General features: G+C 41.3%; 1 protein-coding gene across 9 annotated transcripts in view; it reads right to left on the reverse strand.

The window, feature by feature from the left end:
* Nucleotides 1–9,512: 9,512 nt before the first annotated feature.
* Nucleotides 9,513–15,298, reverse strand: part of SCN4A (sodium voltage-gated channel alpha subunit 4) — a 146,083-nt gene continuing 140,297 nt past the window's right edge. For all 9 annotated transcript variants that reach the window (XM_058184081.1, XM_058184084.1, XM_058184080.1 and 6 more), the window contains one exon: nt 9,513–12,952. In XM_058184081.1, coding sequence (XP_058040064.1) covers nt 11,700–12,952 — 1,253 coding nt within the window. In that variant the 3' untranslated portion in view covers nt 9,513–11,699. The remainder of the gene's footprint in view (nt 12,953–15,298) is intronic.

Here is a 15,298-nt window from a genome sequence, read left to right on the forward strand (position 1 = left end):
TTACAACTATCATTGATAGGGAGAATATCAACAATCAAGATGAATATATTGCCTAGAATCTTATATTTGTTCCAGATAATTCCAATTAGACTGGGGAAAGAATACTTTGAAGAATTGAATAAAATAGTGTTGAAATATATTTGGCAGGGTAAAAAAGCAAGGATAAAATTAAAACTGTTACAAGATGCTAGAATACGAGGAGTATTTGGATTGACTTATTGGGAATTATACTATCAAGCAACAAATTTGATGTGGATCAAGGAATGGATAACATTAACAAATATTAGAATATTGATTTTAGAAGAACACGATTTGTTATTCGGATGACATGCCTTTTTATGGTATAAGGAAGCAAACACGCAGGAGTATTTTAGAAGACATTTTATAAGAGAGGCTTTGTTATTAAATTGGGAAAAGATTAAGAGAAATCACTACTTAAAAATTCCAGTCTGGTTATCAACCACTGAGGCATTCTCATACTCAATAACATTTAGAAAGGAACAAATTGTTAGATATAGTGAATTATTAGATATAATGAATGAAAAGGGTGAACTTAAAAATATGCAAGAATTAGAAGCACAAGGTATAAAAATAAACAGGTTTTCTTACTTGCAAATACACTCCAGATATGATAAAGATTCCAAGACAGAAGGTTTTTATAACAATCTGACTAATTTAGATAACATTTTAACAGGTACTGATAAAAATTTAATTAGAAAATTATAGAGGTTAAATTGAAGAAGAACAAGTTAATGAAACAATGATTGCTTGGGGGGAAAACCTTGGACATGGGATTGATTTAAAGGTATGGCAAAAACTGGTCGCAAAATTATAAAATGACAATGTCAACTGCGTATAAAGAGAATTTGTATAAGATGTTTTACAGGTGGCACCTACCCCCGACAAGAATAGCCAGAATGTTCAAGAATAAATCCGAAAAATGTTGGAAATGGCATCAGATACCTTGTTCATATTACCATATGTGGCGGACGTGCATATAAACGAAAAGATACTGGACTAGAATCCACATATGGTTGGAAAAAATGATTAAAAAAAACATAGATTTCAAACCAGAGGGTTTTTTTTATTGGGGATCATACCTGAAACCTATAATAGAGAATTGAGATATTTGATTGTGAATGTTGTAACAGCGGCCAGGATTATATTTGCTAAAAACTGGAAAAATGAAAAAAGACCAACGCAAGATGAAATTATTAAGAAAATAATGGAATGTGCAGAAATGAGCAAATTGACATTTGAAATTAGAGAGCAGGAAGATAATATTATAAGATAAGGGACTTATTTTATCAATGGTTAGAGAAAAAGTATGTTAATGAAGTTTTAAGAGAGGTTTTTATAATGGAAGAACGGTTGAAATACATACTAATTTAAGATGATTAACATAAAATTTAGAACACTTTACATGAAATGAGAGAAGAAATACTTATTGTTAATTAAATGATTAACTGACCAAAATATTTGGATATATATCAGATTGATAAAATGTAAAACTAGATAAATCATATGTTATGTATACCCTGGAATTGCACAAAAGACTTGTAATCAACCAAATGACACACTGTATTTGTATTGAAGATATTTTTATGTTTGTTTGTCCATAAAATAAAAAAAACTTTCAAAAAAAAAAGAATAGAGGTTAAAAAACAATTGTCAGAAAAATTTGGTGCTACTGAGAAAGTTTACTGAGTATGCTTACCTCAGAATAATCATTTCAGTATTCATTTGGCATGGAATAAGTTTCATTTATATATCTGATTCCCCCCCACCCCATGCCTGGGAAGACAAACACCAAGGGGTAACAGACTGAGCAAGGCTATCCTAAAGAATTGTGCTTTCTGATGGAGGAAATCGGAGCTAAATGACAGACTGATTTTTGGGTGTATCTGTCAGAAATTGCCTTTAATACAGAGAAATTTTAGCTTAACTGAGCCAAGTATCCCTTAGCAACATTTTTCTCATCCCCAAAGGGGTTTTGAATTGCTGATAAGCTGAAGAAGAAATTGGATTTCCAAAAATTCAATAGTGTACATAAAAAAATTGTCAATCTCATTTAATTAATCTCATATAGCTGGTATTTCCGATAATAGAGCTCTCTGGATTGAAAGAATTAAGACTTGAAGCAGAGCTCATCAGGGTTTAGCCCTGGAACCTAATTCTACTTCCTAGAATCAACTTAGTCAAGTAAAAAGAACTAAGTACACATTCTGATTCAACAATTGCAATATATATAAAAATAAGTTCTAGGGAGCTATAATGAACTGTTTATAAAATTGAAAAATTCTCAGGAAGGTAAGGAGATATAATCACATTATTACAGTAACAGCCAATCAGCACTGTGCACAATTAAGGCACAATCAGTATTCACGTTCCCAATTTCTCACAAACCAATCTAAAACCAATTCACAAGTGATTTCATTTATAAATTCAAAATTTAGAGCAACTAGCGCTCGTGCTCTTTCTTCTGTTTAAAAAGTTGCCCAGCGAGTGCCTGAAATAAATAAAAAAAATCCTCCGCCAACCTTCACTTAAAACAGAAAAATAGCTAGTATTTCCATTCTACTTCATATAGCGCATTATATGTCAGCTGTCACTGTGTGTGTGCTTGTATACTTCATTACCTTGGAGGGACAATCTGCCATGAACTCTGCCATGAACTCTGGGGAGTGGGAATGCTTGGGAGGGATGAAACTTGCTGTACGTGGATGGGAGGGCGAATGCTTGGAAGAAAATGAAACTAACTGCTGTGTTTCCCGAGACATTGTTTCAAGGTCATCTGGCTGAGAGAAGAATGCAGCTGTTTGCCTACCTATGCCTGAAGTGACTGTTCTGAAAACATCTTGCTGAAAGCTGATTGGTCATTGGGGGTCAGTAAATGGAGGGAATTAAGGGAAGGAAAAATTGAGTTTAGGGATTTTGGCACACAATTTTCAGTTCTGGCTTTATACTAGTGCAGTGCACTTGACTTCTTATAAAACTATGTCTTTTTCAACAAATGGAGCCAAGGATCATTTCTACTTAGAGGATTAAATGTTTGGCAGGTCTGACATCTGAGAAATAGTTTGAGGACCTGCTAGCAGACCAGAAGGTGAAAAGGAGGATCAGAACCATCAGGCAAGGCCAACAATTAGCCATGGCCTATATCCAGGAATTCCAAAGTCTGGCCATTAAGCTCCTGGACGGAGCCCCAGAAAATATTCCTGGAATATATCTAACCGGGCCTTAATCGAGAAGATTTAGTCACTTGCTTACTCCAGGAGTTGCCCAGAATCCTGCAGGAATGGTACATCCTGGCCAGGGAGGTGGACATCAACCTCACCATTATCCACAAAACACCAGAGAGGGAACCACAGCCCATAAAAACATCAGAGAGGAAGGACCCCCAAAAGATGGGCAAGAAAGAAACCAGCCGAGACAATGCCCAGTGAGCTGCTTCCAGTAGAGCCAAGAATATCACCAGGCAAACAACTGTGCAAGCTCATGATCAGCACCAGTGGTCCAGATCACCCCAATGAAGCAAGAGAAATTAGCTACCAAACCCAAAACCGCTGTCCCAAACAGGAGATTTCTGCACTGTCCAGTGAAGGGAAGGAGGCCTTGGGGAAGAACCAAGGTCTAACCACAGAAAGTGGTAGTAGCAATGATGACCCACTGGTAAGTGGCCTCTCAAGACTGGTGATGATGGGGGAGGGGAACTAAAAGTGGATTTGTCAGGGTTGAAGGAACGATTAGGATCCCTGTTAGATCCTTTATTCAAGGTGGGGCAGAACGTTAGCTACCATCATTTGCTTGCTTATATGCTTCGTTACCATGATGTGACAATCTGCCATGAACTATGGTGAAGATGGATAGAAGGGAGAATGCTTGTGGGAAAACAAAACTAACTAATGTATGTGGCTAGAAGGGGAAATGCTTGGGAGAAAGTGAAACTAACTGCTGCATCTCCCCCAAGATGCTGTTTCAAGGTCATCTGGTTAGGAGAATGCAACTGCTTACCAACCTACTTTTGAAGTGACTATTCTGAAAACATCTTGCTAAAACCAGATTGGTCATGGGAGGATCAGTGAGAGGAAGACATTAAGGGAGGGGAAAAATTGAATTTAGGGATTTTGGCATACGATTCTCAGTTCTGGCTTTACAATATTGCAATTCACTTGATTTCTAATAAAACTATGCCTTTCTCAACAAATGGAGCCAAGGATTATTTCTACTTAGTGGCTGATGTGTTTCGCAGGTCTGACATTAGGTGTGTATTTATTTGGTGACTTACCAAAACAGAATCTCAGTGGTTAACATGAGGAAATTTTCCTAGTGTACAAAGCTATTATTACTTTGTGTACTTAAAAGACCCAGGGATCTATTGAATAGAAGTAAGTGAACATACAATAATCTTTTCTGCTGTCCTCATCTGTAATGTATCTTTAAATGTTTTGGCGGGAAAAAAGCACGTTGCTGATTGGTTGAAGCCTCCGACTAAACTGTATTTAAGGAGAGGTTTTTCCCAGCCCGAGTTGCTGGGTTCACCATATAGTAAAGAGCTGTTGTCACTATCCTGGTCTCCTGCCTTGTTATTGCCCGAATTTAACACTGGCGACGAGGATGGGATCTCGAGGCTAAGAGCGCCAGGAAAAGAGCTGAACTCACCAGGAAGACGCGAACCCAGCAAAACAAGGGCGGAAAGCAGCGATGTCCGGCTACACACCGCCAGCGCCATTCGACCCAGCTAAGGAGAAATGGGGGTCATACATGGCTCGCTTCGAGTGTTTCCTCGAAGCAAACGAACTTCAAGGGGTTTCCGACAACAGGAAACGAGCCTATTTCCTGAGCCACTGCGGTCCAGAAGTTTTCGACACCGCAGAATCCCTGGCTGAGCCAACGCCGGTACAGTCGGTACCGTGGCAAACTCTGCAGACTCTGCTGAAAGCACATTTTGCACCGATGCCATCCAAGTATGTGCAACGGTTTGAATTCGGGGAGCGCAGACAGCAAGAAGGCGAGTCCATCAGTGCATACATGGCCGCCCTAAGAAAAGCCTCAAAACATTGCGAGTATCGAGACTTGGACGAGGCATTGCTGGAGCAACTCATCTGCGGGGTCAGGGACATCCGTTTGCGGAGGCGGCTGCTGGCTAAAAGCAACCTAACGCTGGCAAACGCCCTGGACGAAGCCAGGGCTCACGAAATGTCCACCCAAGCAGCGGAAACCTTACAAAAGCAGGTCACACCAACGGCTGGTGCGAAATCAACCCCGGTCCACAATGAAGAGGTCCAGGCCGAATCGGAGGGGGAGGACGAGGAAGGAGTCTTCCACACCAGGAGGCCGGAGAAAGACGACCGGGGCGACTGCGCGAGTTGCGGAGGGCAACACCAACGACAACAATGCAGATTTAAAGATGCAACATGTCGGCGATGCGAAAGGAAGGGGCACCTAGCACAGGTCTGTCGAGCTCCCCAACCTTCCCGCCAAAAATTCAAACCGGCCAATCAGAGCGCGGGGACGACGAAGGGGCCCGCGAGTGGTCAGTTTAAAAAAGGCGCGAAATTAAACCAAACTGTCATGAGAGTGGGTCACGCATCAACACGCCTAGAAAAGAAAATCTTCACAAAAGCAAAGATTGAGGGGGTGCCGTGCCGACTGGAGGTGGACACCGGCTCATCGATCACGATCATGTCCTGGGACAACCTCGTGAGAGCCTTACCCGCCATCGCAAAGCGCAAGCTGCAACCACAAAGACTAAAAGTACAGGACTACCAGGGGAATCGCATCCCTGTTCGAGGGGTAACGTCTGTCCACGTCGAGTATGGACACTACAAGAAAACTCTGCCCATCACCATCGTCGATGGGACCCTGCCAAGCTTGTTGGGACTGGACTGGTTCCGAGCATTGGGCATGGGAGTGACCGGAATCTTCAGAAACGAAGTCGACCTCAAAGACGCACTCACGAAGGAGTTTGGGGACGTTTTCAAAGACTGCCTGGGCAAGTACAAGGGGACCCCTATATCCTTTAACTTAGACCCCCAAGTTGCCCCTATCCGCCTAAAGGCTAGGAGGGTACCGTTCGCCCTAAAGCCCAGGATTGACCGGGAACTGGACAAACTAGTAAACCAGGGAATTCTAGTGCCAGTTGACCATGCTAAGTGGGAGACCCCTATAGTCACCCCAGTCAAACCGGACGGATCGGTCCGGATTTGTGCTGACTACAAGGCAACGCTTAACAAAGCGTTGCAAAAGAGTCTTACCCGTTCGGTGGTACAGCACTTACTGCACTCAATGGGGCAAGGGCAAGTTTTTGCCAAGCTAGACCTGGCCCAAGCCTATCAACAGCTGCCCGTAGACAGCAGCACAGCCGAAGCGCAGACAATTGTGACTCACAGAGGGGCTTTTAAGTGTACCCGATTACAGTTTGGGGTTAGTGTGGCTCCAGGGTTATTTCAGAACCTGATGGAGCGGCTATTGCAGGGCTTACCAGGGGTGGTACCATACTTTGACGATGTACTGGTATCCGCTGAAAACCTAGAGGAATTAGGGGCGAGGCTGCGAAAAGTTTTGGGCATTTTCCGGTCTGCCGGTCTCACGGTTAAACTAAACAAATGCCAGATCGGGGTTGAGTCTGTGGAATTCCTGGGCTACCGGATAGACAGGGAAGGGATTCACCCCACTGAGAGCAAGGTACGGGCCATCAGGAAGGCCCCGGTGCCCAAGAACAAAACGGAGTTACAGGCATTCTTGGGTCTGGTCAACTTCTACGCAGTATTCTTAAGGAATAAGGCAACAGTAGCAGAGCCGCTGCATAAATTATTAGCTAAGACGGCTGCATGGTCTTGGGGAAAGGCGGAAGCTAGGGCATTCGAGGGGGTAAAAAATTTCCTAACGAGTGATAGCCTCCTTATCCAGTACAATGGCACACTACCTCTAGTGTTAAGCTGCAATGCATCTCCCTATGGGGTGGGGGCTGTGCTTAGCCACAGGTTACCTAATGGCACGGAAGCCCCCATTGCATACTACTCCCGAACCATGTCATCAACTGAGAGGAATTATAGCCAGCTTGATAAGGAAGCCTTGGCTATAGTCGCAGGGGTAAAGAAATTCCATGAGTATGTATTTGGTCGTGATTTTGAAATCATCACGGACCATAGACCTTTGCTAGGTCTGCTGGCAGGCGACCGCCCAACGCCCGTGGCACTTTCGCCAAGACTGACCCGATGGACTATCTTCCTGGCAGCGTATTCTTACAAATTGCTACACCGGCCAGGAAAGGATTTAGGGCACGCAGACGCACTGAGCAGATGCCCGTTACCAGAGACTATTGAAGACCCCACTCCAGGAATACCAGTTCTGCTAATTGACTCTTTGGACTCTGGCCCAGTCACATCCAAAGAGGTGGCTCGGGCTTCGTATAAGGACATTACAATACGAACTGTACTTGGTTGGGTACAAAGAGGGTGGCCGCTGCGGGCGGCGTTTAAAGAGTTTGTAAAAAACGAGGGGAACTTTCGGCTCAAGGGGGGTGCCTGCTATGGGGGGATCGAGTGGTGATCCCAGAGAGATTGAGGAAAAGGGTGTTGGATCTCCTTCACGAAGGTCACCCAGGGATCGTGAGGATGAAGGGTCTAGCGAGAAGCTATGTGTGGTGGCCCTTAATGGACTCGGAAATTGCTGAGAGGGTAGGGAAATGCCAGGCCTCCCAGCAGCCCAGACCGCTCCCCCCAACAGCCCCGATCGGGAAATGGGAGACACCCCATCGGCCCTGGTCTAGGATCCACATCGATTTTGCCGGCCCCTTCCACGGCCAAACCTTTCTGATGGTAGTCGATGCCTACTCCAAATGGCTGGAAATCATTCTCATAAGATCCATGACAGCCGAGGCGGTGATCTCAGTCCTACGGCACCTATTTGTAACCCATGGGTTGCCCAACACGCTAGTATCCGATAACGGCCCGCAATTCACGGCAACCCAGTTTGAGGGGTACTTGGCAGAAGAGGGCATCCGGCATGTCCTCTCGGCGCCTTTTCACCCTGCGACGAATGGCCTTGCAGAACGTTCCGTCCGGAGCGCAAAAGAGGCATTGTCCAGAATCAAGCCAGGCGACTGGCAAACAAAAATCGATACCTTCCTGGCCGTCCAACACAGAACCCCCTGTGTCACAACTGGCAGAAGCCCAGCAGAGTTATTAATGGGTCGGAAGCTCAGGTGCCCACTAGACCGTTTAAACCCGAACTACACACCAGACGGTTACAAGGGGGCACTCGATAAAACAAGAGGGATGGCAATAGGCGACCGAGTGTGGGCATACAACTATAGCGAAGGCCCGACCTGGTTAGCAGGAAAAATCCTAGAAATAACAGGTCCCAAATCATATTTAGTGGAGATAAAGGATGGCCGGGTATGGAAGCGCCACATAGACCAAATAAGAAAACGCATAACCGAACAATCCAAATTAGATGAAACAGGCCCTGACTATTCAATGTTTGAATCCACAGCTGACTCAAACCCGGGGCAAACGCGGGACTTATCTGAATTCCAGGAGGTCCAGCGACGCCAACAGGTTCAGTCAGAAAACAGCAGGGACGACTCTGCAAATAATCCAGGGCCGGATGGCCTAGAGGAGGAGCTGAGAGGAACAGACAGTCCCTCCGGTCAGCTCGACTCACTCCCAGAGAATGAATTGCGCAGGTCCGAAAGAGTCAGGAGACGCCCAGTCTACTTGCGTGATTACGTTGAAAAGTAATATGTAAATCTCATGTAAATAATGGTAAAGTGTTTTCTGGGAGGGAAGGAGTGTAATGTATCTTTAAATGTTTTGGCGGGAAAAAAGCACGTTGCTGATTGGTTGAAGCCTCCGGCTAAACTGTATTTAAGGAGAGGTTTTTCCCAGCCCGAGTTGCTGGGTTCACCATATAGTAAAGAGCTGTTGCCACTATCCTGGTCTCCTGCCTCGTTATTGCCCGAATTTAACATCATCCCTTTCTGCAGAACCTTCATATCTGAAAGAGTAATGCTTTCAAACCACGCAGTAATACAATATGAAAGGATGCTTTCAATTGTCCCTCTATAGAAAGTGGTAAGGATATGGTAAGGAAGATGTGCTTTTCTCATATAACCCAAAAAATGCAGGTGCTTCTATGCCTGCTTCACCAGTGTTTCACTGTTGAGAGACTAAATAACCTCCTTGTCAGCTGCACACTCAGAAACTTAATACTATTAACACTCTCCATAGTTGACTCTTTTGTACACAGAGATGTATGGCTGAGCCTGCCTTTTCTGAAATCAGCAATGATCTCTTTTGCTTTTCCTACATCTAAAACCAGGTTGTTTTTATTTCACCAGTTGATCAAACCTTTTACCTCATCCTGGTAAGCATCCTCACTGTCTTCCAGAATAAGACCAATACTGTTGTATCATCTGCATACTTCATAATATGGCTTGAAGCAAACCTTGCACAACAGTCATGGTCAACAGGGTGAACAACAGCAGACTTAAGACACAGCCAAGATACATCTAAAGATACAGCTTTATTTTCTTTATTTACATCTTTATTATTTTCATAGTACATATATCTGTAGCAGAGATTTTGCGACCACTACGATTTTCCATTTGGATGTACTACAGGTTACTTATTTATAGGTAATGACATTATGGCTAATTTAATTGTTGATTTCTAACATACACCCATTAAGTTTGATTACATTCACATAAATCCTAGAGAATACGTAGAACTGGGATCAATATTCTGCTACCAACAGAAGGCAGCAGTGGCTGCCATTAAGGCAGACTTTGAATAATGGGATAAGTAAAAAGGAATCCTGTCTGATTAAGGGACAGGTAGGAGAATAAAGTTAAGGAATAATCTCTCTCCTGTTTTTTTTTTTAAGCTGATACAAACTGCTGAGAAACTCTTCTTGTGTAAATGCTTTAAAAATGAATAAAACATTCACAATACTGCACTATTATGCTTAACAGATACAGATATTCTCAGCAGAATGTATTGGGAAATTTTTGATGGCATATCTAGCTACCAGATTTCCTCCCTGTTCAACTTTTGGGCAACAAATTATCTCCCGGAAAATGTATCTTTTCCTCCGGATCACCCTTTCCTCTCTGTGCATGGAAAATCTGCTCCTCCTGACTAGTTAATGGAGGAGAGAAGGGGAAGATGCAAACTGATGCAAATTGTACTTTGGACTCAGAATGTAATGCATGCCGCATTCTAAAGCAGAACTCTTTAAAGAAGAAAAAAGTGGATTGATAATAAAAAATGCAGCTTACATTCCAAGATTATCTGTGGACTTGAGAATTAGAAAAATTATGAAGTTGACAGATGAGAACAGATTAGCACATCACCTTTGATTTTTTTTTGTTGTTGTTGAAAAGAAACAAACGATCTTGGCAGTGTCTAATTAAGACTTAATTGGACTTTCAGCCACTTCTAACAAAAATCTTTTTTAAGCCTGCTCAAATTATTTAAATAAAAAATTGAATCATATTTAAGACATTGCAGTTTTGTGTTCCTAAATTGTGCTGTTATCTCAACTATTAGTCAATGCCATTCATTTTGCACCCACACATGCTGGAAAGAATCCTAAGCCCAAAATTTATGTCTATTAATATTATTATTTTTAAAGAAGTCAGAGACCCTCACTAGTTGTTAATGTCTGAGGACAAGTAGAGATCCTAACTTTCACTGCTAGCATCTTCAAGAAAGACATACAAAGAAGAGAGGAAATTGCTAAAGATGAGTATTTTTCAACCATTTCAAACTGGATTTAAGAAGTACTAATCACTAAGCTCAGGCTTTCCACAATCATATCAAGTTTCTGCATATAGGCAGAATTTGGCAATGGGCATTAATTTCAGCCAACTGGAAACTTCAGTTCTGACTGAAAAAGCAAGCATATTTCTAGTTCTTATGGCTGAAAAAGAAGTGAAAGAATACAAGTAAATGAATTCTCAGAAGCCATATACTGTACATACATACATACGTACATATATATATATATATATATACAAACATACCATACATATATTGTTCAGGAATTCAATTGAAGGCTTTCATACCCAATGAAATTTCCCCAGCATTAGCAGAATAAATTAGTAAAATATTCAGCCTTCTGAAAAATTGCATAATTGATCAGAGCAATAACTAAATAACAGCTATTCTTGGCACATTTTTTAGCACATGAAGCTTAAGAGATTCTGGTGAAATTCTACATAAATGATCTGTTTTCATTCAAAGCTTAAACCTGATTATAGTGAATTAAAGACTTCTTTCTTTTCCCCTTTTTTTCTAGCACTGTTTAATCATTCTACTAATAAAGAGTTGATTCTCAACTCATTCAATATGATTCAGTACTTATAATAATCAAAATTGATTCTGGAGCATTCTATGGAACATAAGAACTAACTTGAAACTGAGGATGTATTTTCACCAGAAGAGGAGATAATTCACATTTACATTATGAGAAAAAAAAAGGGGGGTGGGAAACACTTTGCAATTTGTAGTGAATTTTAAAAACAAGCAAACAAGCCGGAAATCAGACCGGGTTCTGCTTTCAACATTGAAGTACCTGAAATCTGGCAAAAGAACTTTGTTTATGTACTAAAATAAAAGATGCCAAAATAATTTTGTGAAAAAGGTCATTTGGAACCATACACCAACATTTGTTGTCTATATATGTGTTCATTATACAGATGACTCTTTTACACCATGTTTGGCATTCTCACTCTTTTTAGTTTTTCCAGAGTCATCTCCCTTCTTGCCATTATCGTCCTGCTCTTTCATTTCACCAGAATCCTTCTTAATCTCGGGGCTGCTTATTGGTTCAAGTACAAGAGGTGGAGATGTTTCTGGGGACTTTTCCACTTCTGCTTGTGAGCCATACATTGCATTCATTTTGTCCGCAATCATTCCTTCTTTCTCTGGGGCATTTTCTTTCGGTGCATCCATATCTTGACTCTGCCTGTACAGATATGAGGCCTGTTTCACTGACCGTTTTAATAAATATCGGCGGAATGCTCTTTGGATTTTGATGGCACAGACCTCCTCCTGTTTTCGTTTTAGTGTTGTGGTAATGGGCTCGTAAGATACTTTGGAGGGATTTGCAGCCATAAATTTCTCCTCCATAGATTCCTTTAGGGCATCCATTTCTCCAGAGTCTCCCAAAACTTCTTTTGTCAGGGCAAAGAGAATGTCCAAGCAATGTATTTTATCTCCAGGAACCATAGGCAAGTCCATAGTGATCAGTTTGATTTTATTGGGTTTAGCAATTCGCAGTGGCTCTTGCAGGGTATCCACAAAATCAGAAAGTGTGCTGTATGCAATAAATTGTGTGGCATCAGGGTCAAACTTCTCCCATGTTTCATAGAACATTTCAAAATCATCTTCACAGAGAGGCTCACTGCTCTCCTCTGTGGCTACATTAAAATTCTCCAAAATGATGGCAATGTACATGTTAACTACAATCAAGAAAGAGACAATGATATAACTGCAAAAAAAGCAGATGCCTATAGAAGGATTGCCACAGTCACCTTTCACATGACTGCCAGGGTTCTCCAGATGAGGATCACAATCTGGGGGACTACTGTTCAAGATGGGGTTCAATAAGCCATCCCAACCAGCTGATGTGGTGATCTCAAAAAGACAGATGATGCTGTTACCAAACGTCTCAAAGTTGAAAATGTCATCAATGCCAGATTCCTTCTTTACATAAGCAAAGTTTGACATTCCAAAAATGGAATAAATGAACATAACCAGAAATAGGAGGAGGCCGATATTGAATAATGCTGGCAGAGACATCATCAAGGCAAAGAGCAGAGTTCGGATGCCTTTTGCTCCCCTGATCAACCGAAGAACACGCCCAATTCTAGCCAATCGGATGACCCTGAAGAGAGTAGGTGATACAAAGTACTTTTCGATAATATCCGAGAGGACAAGTCCTAAAAGACAGGAAAACATTTTTCTCAGAATATAACAAAACACCACACCAATTTTCAAAAATCGTTATTAATAATTCATTGTAATCACATAAACATTGTACATACAAAATTCCCCATAATATCAAATTCAACTATTGAGAGACTACCAATCCGAAACAAAAACAGGTCACCTAAAAATAAGAGTGGCTTCTAAATATTTGTGAAATATTTTAGATGCAGAAAAGATACAAAAAGGTGCAGAAAATGTGAAAGAAAATGACATGGAATCATATTAAATTATTATATAGCAAACACATATTAAAACAGATTGAAGAGTATTTAGACCAGGGGTCTCCAACCTTGGCAACTTTAAGACTTGTGGACTTCAACTCCCGGAATTCCTTAGCCAGCAAAGCTGTCTGAGGAATTCTGGGAGTTGAAGTCCATAAGTCTTAAAGTTGCCAAGGTTGGAGACCCCTGATTTAGACAATACAACTTATAAAATGGATTCAACAACAAAAGGAAACTTTTAATGAGCCAATTAGTAAGGAGGAAACAAAAACATAATTAAAAAATGGAATTGGAAAACTCTTCAGGATCAAACAGATTTTTGGAAGTGCACTACAAGATCTTCCAGAAAATATTGATTAAATCATTAATTCAGGAAATGAATGAAATTTGACAATGTCAAGCAATGCCTTGTTCCTGAAAAAAAACTTTAATTTCTTCGATTTATAAAGAGGGAAATTACGGAAGTTATCTTTAGTTATATAGAGTTTTATGTGTTGTTATATTTAATTACACAATATAGATTATAGACCTTTTATAGCAATAATTGCAAAGAGAGAAAATGGCCTTTAACTGAAGTGATATATCTAAATCAAGCTGGATTTGTTTTGAAGTGATATTAAAGAGATAATATCAGATATATTTTGAATGCTATTGATAATTAATCCAGAAAGGTAAGAAAAGGGCCATGATATTTTTGGATGTAAAGAAACATTTGATAATTTGGGAAAAAAAATATGTTCATGAGTATGAAACAAGGTGAATTGTGGCAAGAACTTTCTTACATAGATATAGAATATTTATAAAGAAGAAACAAGCAAGATAATAAATATTTTAAAGGTGATTCCTCCTTCCTAACAACCACTCAGTCAGTGACTGTTCAAATTTACAACTGTGTTGAATAAGTGGCACTTATGATGGGTCTTTGTACTTCAGTAGTTGCAGCCCATTGTGCCAATGGTTGCATCCTGCAGTCACGATCCGGGTTCTTGGTAACTGGCTTGCAATCATGATATTGAAGCACCCACAGTCACATGATCATGTAATTGAAACCTGCTGGCTTCCTACGAGAAAAGTTCTGGGGAAGCCGGCAGGGAGTCCCAAATAGTGACCATGTGACGTCACGCTTAATGACCTTATGGGATTTGCTTAACGATGGCAAGGGGTATAATCACTAGTCATTGTGGTTTCTGTCCACATTGCTTGGCAAGGGAAATTCTGGTCCCAATTACTGCTGCTAAGTGAGGACTACGCATGTTATCACAAAAACTAACAACATATGATAAGAAAATAAATTTTTAGGAATCAAATTATCAATACAAAAACACAAATTAGAATAATGTGCAATTGATGTTGCATTATAGTTATATTAGATGGCTGAATGTGGCTGGATTAGCACAGAACAAGTCCTACAAAGTAACTGGATTTGGGGATAACTCAGCACCTCACCAGTTCCTCAACTCCCAGAACTGCTGGCAGCCAAGCATGCACACACAAACACACACAAAAACTCCATTCTCCATTTGGGGACTTTTATCCACATCCATATTGGGAAATTGCCGATCATGTCCATGCTTGGAGAAAAAGATCTCCCCATTAGTGTGCTGGGTGCTCATGTGCGCACATGCATCCCATTTGAAGTTTGGGGACTTATAAACTGTTGCACTTCCCCACCTTGATTAGCAAGCTGGAGGCTCCCTTTTGGAACACAAATTTTCAATTCTGCAAAAGAAGACACTTAGGGACTCCTGCAAGTCCCTTGGACTACAAGGCGATCAAACCGGTCAGTCCTAGAGGATATTAACCCTGACTGCTCTTTAGAAGGCCAGATCCTGAAGATGAAACTCAAACACTTTGGCCACCTAATGAGAAGGAAGGACTCACTGGAGAAAAACCCAATGCTGAGAAAGTTTACGGGCAAAAGAAGAAGGGGACGACAGAGAATGAGGTGGCTGGATGGAGTCACTAAAGCAGTAGGCTTAAATGAACTCCAGAGGATGGTAGAGGACAGGAAGGCCTGGAGGAACGTTGTCCATGGGGTTGCGATGGGTCGGACACGACTTTGCAACTAACAACAAC

The sequence above is a fragment of the Ahaetulla prasina genome, chromosome 4, assembly GCF_028640845.1.
Source record: "Ahaetulla prasina isolate Xishuangbanna chromosome 4, ASM2864084v1, whole genome shotgun sequence".
Taxonomy (NCBI): Eukaryota; Metazoa; Chordata; class Lepidosauria; order Squamata; family Colubridae; genus Ahaetulla; species Ahaetulla prasina.